Source organism: Pipistrellus kuhlii, unplaced genomic scaffold (genome assembly GCF_014108245.1).
Source record: "Pipistrellus kuhlii isolate mPipKuh1 unplaced genomic scaffold, mPipKuh1.p scaffold_m20_p_1, whole genome shotgun sequence".
Taxonomy (NCBI): Eukaryota; Metazoa; Chordata; class Mammalia; order Chiroptera; family Vespertilionidae; genus Pipistrellus; species Pipistrellus kuhlii.
In genome coordinates this window covers 60,408,725-60,417,216 of record NW_023425404.1, presented here as the reverse complement: position 1 = coordinate 60,417,216, position 8,492 = coordinate 60,408,725, and the positions used below count along the sequence as shown (strand labels likewise).

The window sequence follows — 8,492 nt, the reverse complement described above, 5'->3', positions numbered from 1 at the left end:
CCTGCCCAGGTGTGGCTTGTCCCCTGGACTTCTGTAGATCAGCTTTAGCTATAGTCCGAATGACTTACCTCTGAGAATTCCTACAAGTCACACCTAATCTATCTTTTTTTTTTTTTTTTTAATATTTTTATTGATTTTTTACAGAGAGGAAGGGAGGGAGATAGAGAGCTAGAAACGTCGATGAGAGAGAAACACCGACCAGCTGCCTCCTGCACAACCCCTACCGGGGATGTGCCCGCAACCAACGTACATGCCCCTGACCGGAATCGAACCTGGGACCCTTCAGTCCACAGACTGACGCTCTACCACTGAGCCAAACCGGTTTCGGCCTAATCTATCTTTAGCTCCATGTCCTGATGTGGCACTACCTAAGGCCTGAGCCCACTCCACCTGTAACTCCAATTGGCCTGCCAAGATGGTCCCAGTGCAGCGTGCCATTGGCCCCTCTCCATTTTAGCTACCACTCCAGGCTCTGGTAAGATTTGCCTCCTGTGACCTACACATGCTCCAGCTGGCCCACCAAAGATATACCCAGCACCCACATTCTACAAAGGAGTAGCTCCTATACAAGGTCACTCTTTTGTTTGATTCATAGAAACAAATGTAGAGAGACAGTCAACATAAGGAGACAGAGAAATATGTCCCACATGAAAGACCAGACAAAAATCTAGAAAAATAACTAAATAAAACAGAGACAAGCAATCCGTCAGATAAAGAGTTCACAACACTGGTTATGAGGATGCTCAATGAACTTGGGAGAAGCATAGATGAACTCAGTGAGAATTTCAGCAATGATATAGAAAACATAAAAAAGAACCAATCAGAAATGATAAATGCAATAACTGAAATGAAGAATACATTAGAGGACATCAACATCATATTAGCCTTGTAGGCATCCTGTTGTAGATCAGTGGCTTTCTAACTGTAATGTGCATAATAATCTACTGAAGACAGAAAGCAGATTCTGCAAATAGGCCTGAGATGGGGCCCTGAAATCCCACCTTCTAAAAGCCCCCCGTGGGATCGCTTTGTAAAGTATATGATTGTCCAACCACTATGCTGTACACCAGAAACTAATACAAAATAATCTTGAATGTAAATTGTAATTGAAAAATAAAATTTGAAAAATAGTTTTCAATAATAAATTAATAAATAGCCGAAGCCGGTTTTGCTCAGTGGTAGAGCATCGGTCTGCGGACTGAAAGGTCCCAGGTTCGAATCCGGTCAAGGGCATGTACATTGGTTGCAGGCACATCCCCAGTAGGGGATGTGCAAGAGGCAGCTGGTCGATGTTTCTTTCTCATCGACGTTTCTAGCTCTCTATCTCTCTCTCTTCCTCTCTGTAAAAAATCAATAAAATATATTAAATAAATAAATAAATATTTCCTAGTGATGCCTGGCAAAATGATCCCCAAACCATATTTCAGTGATAAGGGTTGCATAATATGTTTTAAAATATGCAGTAGTGGAAGTACGGTTACTAAGAAGAGAATGAAATAAAGTGGCTACCTTATCAGGTAAAAGGGATTGGTGAAGGGCAGGAAGCAGATAATTTCTTAGACATTAATTTTCATTTGGTGAGACTTTTTCATTGATTGGATTATCATGTAATGACTGGTCCAATCAATCCAGGTCAATCTCACATTTTTCTAGGAAAGTTTTTTTTTTTTTTCATTTCATCCATAGGACATATAAAATACAGGTTGTTACAGAATTTGTATAGCTTCTTTATATATTATCCTGAATGTTAGGAATGATAGTCTAGTGAGGAACTATGAATAGTATATATATATTTTTATTTAAATTGAAATTATTGACATTTTTGTGCTAGGTTCTGAGAGTATAGAAATTAATAAAGCATAGTCTCTGCTCTTAAGAAATTACAGTCTAATAAGGATGAGGAAGCACGTGGAGACAGATTTGTGAACAGCTAACTATAATTCAAGAAAGAAGGAAGGACATGTTAAATAAAAGTATAAGTAATGTGCTGTGGGAGAGTCAATTAATTCTGCCCAAGGAAAGACTTCATTAGTGTCCTAGCACTTAGGATTTTGAAATGGCTTCTTCAAAAAGTTCACACCTGTTTTCCAGTTTCTTAACTGTTCACCGACAGAAAGCTAACAGTTTTAATTCATTGGGGAATAAGTCACTAAGTCACAGACCCAATTTTAGGAACCTCTTAGAACTTTCTTTAAGGCATCCTTCATTTCTTTATTCCGAAGGCTGTAGATCATGGGGTTGAAAAAAGGGGTCAAAACTGAGTAGAACAAAGTTGTGAACTTCTGCATGCTCTCTGCTTGTCCTGCCCCTGGGCTTACATACGTCATCATCACAGAACCATAGAATAAAAACACAACAGCCAGGTGAGAGGAGCAGGTGGAGAAGGCCTTCTTCCGGCCAGCAACTGAGGGGACCTGGAGGACCGCCCTCAGCACCAGGGTATAGGAGCCAACAATGTAGAAAAAGGTGGCAAATATGAGGAGGGAGCTCATGGTGCCACACAGAAGAACAGTCCCTGGAATTGGGGCACAGGTTGAAGCCAGGGCCAGCAGAGGACCCAGGTCACACAGAAAGTCATCAATCACATTCTGGCCACAAAATGGTAGCTGTGTGACAAGGATCACCGGAATCAGAAACCAGAGGAAACCATACACCCAGCAGAAAACAACCAGGCTGCTGCAGAACTTAATGGTCATGACGGTGGGGTAGTGCAGTGGGCGGCAGATGGCCAGGAACCGGTCGTAGGCCATGATGGAGAGAAATAAGCATTCGGTAGTGCCCAGTGAGAAGAAGAAGTACAACTGGAGCAGGCAGCACGCAAAGGAGATGGTTTTGGTCTTGGAGAGGAAGTTGGCCAGCATGTTGGGCACGTCCGAGTTGACATAGCAGATCTCCAGGAAGGAGAAGTTAGCTAGCAGAATGTACATCGGGGTGTGGAGCCGGTGGTCCCAGCGCACTGCACACACGATGGCCATGTTTCCAAAGAGGGTCAGGATGTAAGTCACGAAGAATATGGAAAAGAGGAGGATCTGTATTTCCCAGCGGCAAGGGAAGCCCAGGAGAACGAACTCACTCACAGTGTGAGAAATGTTACTGGGCTGTGTGGTCATTTTCTTCCATCCTGTGAGGATTACAACAGAAATTACATATACAGAGAGAATTTTGCCTCCTGATTTTTCCCCAGGAGAGCGAGCACATTTTCCTGCTCATAGAGGAAGTGGCCTGGACCGGTGGTTTCTGTTTTTGGCTGGGCACCCCAACAATACAGTTGTTGAGTACACTCTCTTATATGTGACTATTTGCTTTTAAACTGTATACAAACTACTACCAATCACTATAGTAAATATTGGTAAATATTTTGAAAAAGACTTTCTTAGAATTAAAATAAAAGTAGGCATTCAGATATTTCCTTTCTGCATCCTTCATTGGGTTTCCTGGTACACCCAACTCTGAAGAACGTTGGTCTATACAATACAAATAGGTGGCTGGCTAAAGCTAAATTGAGATGTAAAATGGAGGGGGAAAAAGGGGGATATCTGTAATACTTTCAACAATAAAGATACTTTTTAAAAATGAGATGTAAACTTTAACATGGGCAATTCAATCCTAAAACAACCAGAACTGAGAAATATACAGAACGAAACAGTAATATCAGGTAAGTGACATGAAGGAGGGAGCATGAAGCTCAATAGCCAGGAGTGAAAATAACTACAGAGTGACTTTAAGCAAGTTACAATTTGGTTGCATTAAGTGACCATTTATAGGCCATTATTAGTATACTAGAGGCCCGGTCCCTGAAGGACAGGCCGAATATTGGGCCGAAAATCGGTAGTCCAACACCCCCCAAGGGATGTGCATAAAGCAGCAGGTGTCCAGGGCGGAGCCCAAGCCCAGGTTAGATGCTGTGTCACTCCCGCTCATCCCAGCCCCACTGTGCCTGCTGCTGCCACTTGGTAGCACTGCTGCAGAGGCAGAAGAGGGTCACCAGCCTGTGGTTGGCACCTGTCAGTCAGCTGAGTGGCGCTCCTGCTGTGGGAGTGCACTGACCACTGGGGGCAGCTCCTGTGTTGAACGTCTGCCCCCTGGTGGTCAGTGTGCATCCCAGCAATTGGTTGACTGGTTATTCGGTCATTTGGTTGTTCTGTTGCTTAGGCTTTTATATATTTCTCTCTTTGTAGGATGGTGTGGTACATTGGCTCCAGACTTTGGTATTATCAGAATTTTGTGGAGGAACCTTTGAAAGATGTAGATTTTTGGCTCCAGCTCAGGTTTGGGGGTCCACTGGCATAGCTGAGCATAGCTTTGGGATTATAGATCTTGAGGAGCATTTCCTTGGAGAAGGACTTAAGCTCTGAGACTATGTTACTTGCTCTGTAAAACATGAATAATAATAATAATATCTCCATAGCAAGGATGGCATGAGAATTGCATAAAACGATATGTACAAAAGCAGTTTACAAATTATAAAATGCTACAGAAATTTAAATTATTAAAAACTATTCAGTAAAAAACAAACAAACAAAAAAAAACATTCAGGGATTTTATGTTATTACTAGAGGCCTGCTGCACAAAATTCATACATTCAGGGCGGGCGGGGGGTGGGGGGAGGCCCTGAATGTATGAATTTTGTGCAGCAGGCCTCTAGTCTGGGAGCCCCCAGGGCATGGAGCGGGCCTAAGCCATAGTTGGATATCCTTAGTGCTGCCATGGAAGCAGCCTGCCCAGCCACTGCCAGGTTCTGGCTGAGCAGCTCTCCCCCTATGGGAGCACACTGACCACCAGGGGGCAGCTCATGTGTTGAGCGTCTGCCCCCTGGTGCTCAGTGCACGTCATAGTGACCAGTCATTCCACAGTTTGGTCAATTGCATATTAGCCTTATATTATATAAGATTTTTATGTTATTATTATGATGCTAGCTTATTAACTATCCCTTGTTAATCTTTATAAATTAAGCTAATTTCAAAATGCCAAGGAATGTTTTTGTTTGTGGAATTTTAGCATGTTAAGGCTAAGTACATGTATGTATGTGTGTGTATGTGTGTGTGTATGAATAGGAGGGCACTCCTCAGTCCTCAAAAACCACACCCATTACAACTTCCTAATAAGCTTCCTTTTAAGAAAATTTTTTACCCATCAAACACACCAGAGTGCTTATGTTAGTCTATATAAACTGCTTTCCTTGTAGGGATCACCATTATTATTTTAAGTGATCGTTATTCACAGTGGCCAAGACATGGAAACAACTGAAGTGTCATTCGATAGATGAGTGGATAAAGATGTGATACATATATACAATGGATTAGTACTCACCCATAAGAAAAGATGAAATACTGCCATTTAAGACATCATGGATGGACCTTGAGAATACCATGTTAAGCAAAATAAGTCAGACATAAAAAGTTGAGAACTATATGATTTCACTCATATGTGGGATATAAAACTGAAAGCAACACATGAACAAACAAGAAAAATAAACAAAAACTAATAGACACAGACATAGTATGGTGGTTCCCAGAGGAACAGGGGGCGGGGGATAGTTAAGGGTAAAGGGGTCAAAGTCAAATATATGGTGACAGAAGAAGATTTCACTTTGGGTGGTGGGCTCACAATGTGATATACAGATAATGTATCATAGATATATATATACTTGAAACCTATAAAATCTTATTAACCGATGTTGTCCCAATCCTATATAATAAAAGCCTAATATGCAAATCAACCAAACCGTGGAGTGGCTGGTAGAATGAACGGTCACTATGACGTGCACTGATCTCCAGGCGGCAGATACTCAATGCAGGAGCTGCTCCAGTCTGCAGGCTCCAGGCTAGCTAAGGTGGGTGCCAGCAGGACCTCCTTCTCAATTATCCCCACCTGTTGCCCCACAGAGGGAGGTGACCAGTGGCAGCAGTGGGGGCTGGGGCCGGTGAGTGGGCAGTACCAGGCTTGTGAAGGTGGGTGCCAAACACCTCACTGGCCACCCCACAGATCAGCCTTGATTGCCAGCCAGGCAGGCCTAGAAGCTCTCTCTACCTGTGCACAAATTTCATGCACTGGGACTCTAGCAAATTTAATAAAAAAAATAAATGATAGGATCATGTCCCTGATAGTTACACTGTAGCTTGTATTAAGGCCACCTAGTAGAATCTGCCATTCCTTCCTGAGTGATCCTTTCCCACACTTCACCCCCACCCTCCATACATACCTGTGGGATTTCCTGGAAAGTGAAGATCAGACTGTGCTCAAAGGATCATAACGGAGTAGCACCAATAGATACCACTTCAACACAGGCAGCCTTCTGGAATTCAGGTTTTTGGTGCAACCTTTTTTTCTTCCCGGTGTTCTCTGATTCTGTGGTTTATTCAGCCCTGGAGGAAGCCTAACTATTTTGAATAAAGGGGAATAGAGAGAAGTGTTTCTGAAATATAGGCTTTGGCGTAGGCAAAAGTTTAATCTAGATGGAATTTGGAATATGGGTTTACATCTATGTTTCATGTGTTCTCTCTCAGCCCCCACTCTGCTTTCCCATTTTTAAGTGCTCAGAGTTCACATTCTCTGTTCAGGTTTTCTTATCCGGGGAAAAAGAAAACCAATAAACACATGCATAGGCTTAAATCCAGCACCTGTGGAAATTTGGGCAGATGGCACACTCACCAAATTTATTGGAGTGGCATTTACTGGAAGAAACTTGGAGATCTGTCACAGGTTTGCAGGTCCCTTTAGTTCATTGTAAATACAATGGCACAGAGATCTAGGATACTCTATTCCCAACCTTCGAACTGTGAGTTTTCTTTTAACTGTGTCATTAGGAAAGTGCTAACCTCTCCCTTAAGGCTATTTTAATGTCAAGATGAAGAAAACCTGGCTTTATTCCTGTTCCCAGGCTCAGAGCTTGTGGCTGGGGGAAAAGGGAACACCAGCTCTTCTGCTGGTGTGATTGGGGGTTATGGTTCAAGCGCTGCAGCTGCAGTTGTAGGAAATGAAAAAACTAATAGCAAGATTCTTTACAATCAGCCATGTGACAGAGAAAGTAATTGCCTTAAACCCCGGGCAACAGTTGCTCCATTTCTATGGAGATCAACAGGAGGCAGCTTCCTCTTTCGGAGGGCAGTTTGAAAGGGATTAGTTTAAATTAATCCTTAAGTCTAACCTGTATTTTATTTTGGGAGGGGGCTTTCTTAATTAATCAGTAGGGGAACGATAGGATTATGCTTCTATTTTATATGTGAGGAGATTAAAGACTCAAAGAGGTTAAACCCAAACCAGTGAGTGACAGGCTCAGGACAAGATTTCATATTTTTCGGCTCCTACTTTACAGATTAAAAACATTTTTTTTTTTTTTTTTTTTTTTTTTTTTTTTTACTGCTTTAGAGGACCTCCAGCATAAATGTGTCCAAAATGTCACCTATTCTACATAGTGAAACAACTTAATTGGATTAATAAAGTGAGTAACTATAGTTAGTGAGACAAGCATTATCATGTCATTTGAGGGGAAGAAGGTGAGGACTTTCTAGTGCCCCTCAATCATACCACTTAGGTAGAATTATGTTCTTTTCACTTTTATATGGCTATCTTATTTTTTGTAATAAGTTATAAAACATATACATATTTCAATGTATTCCCAAGTATGGCCATAAAATGGCATCAAAAGAAAATGAGATGCTGAAGGTGTTATTTCATGTTAGTAATTAAAAAAAAAAGAGAGGTGATCCCTTTCAAGTAAACTGACATGCGAAGGGCAGAGAGGCAGCTACATGTAGAGTTATTTTACTCTTACCTGACCTTTGTGATCTGCAATATTCAGCTCCCCGTCATTATCCATAACCTGAGGCAAATCACCTTTCATTCATTTACACAAAATCAAGATAAATGAAGTAAAATAAAAAGATTTAAAAAAATAGAGAAAATAAACTAGGAAGCAATGATAGCTGCTGAGGAGAAATGGAAAAGACGTATATATATCCTTACATTCTGGGATGTTCTAATTCTATTTGTTGGAGCCTTTGATTTATCATTACTTTCATCGTTTAAGAATTTTTTCACCAGTTAGATGCTATTTCATTTCTACCACTGCCTTCCTGAGTCTTTATTTTCCAGTGTTTTTTGTAGCATAAAGGACGATTGATTCAATGTGCTATGTCCTAAGGACTCACTGAAGGGAATAGTTGAGTTCTGTTCTCCTGTACTCTGGAGGAAATAAAACATCTGCCAAGTCAAGTCTTCTGTTTCTTGGAATAATGTTGCTCATATTCATTAGCCTCAGACATATCATGGATTAGAATGGATATACAAAATCACATTTTCTTATTGATCTGAAGTCACGGAATCTTGGAGCAGGGAGAGATTTAAAGGGTTCTCTAAGCCTCTCCTTCAATCAGTGGCAAGACCCTCTCTCTTCCACCTTCTTGCTAGTTTGTTATCTAGCTTCTGCTGGAATAATCCATGACAAATTGCTCATTAAAAGGCAAACAGCTTTCACTTTTAGAAGTTGTAAT

General features: G+C 41.4%; 1 protein-coding gene across 1 annotated transcript; it reads right to left on the bottom strand.

Moving 5' to 3' along the window:
* Positions 1-2,081: 2,081 nt before the first annotated feature.
* On the bottom strand, positions 2,082-3,110 carry LOC118703740 (olfactory receptor 11H6-like). The gene has a single exon (XM_036410899.2). The coding sequence runs from the start codon at positions 3,108-3,110 to the stop codon at positions 2,169-2,171; it is 942 nt and encodes a 313-aa protein (XP_036266792.1). The 3' UTR covers positions 2,082-2,168.
* Positions 3,111-8,492: the final 5,382 nt, after the last annotated feature.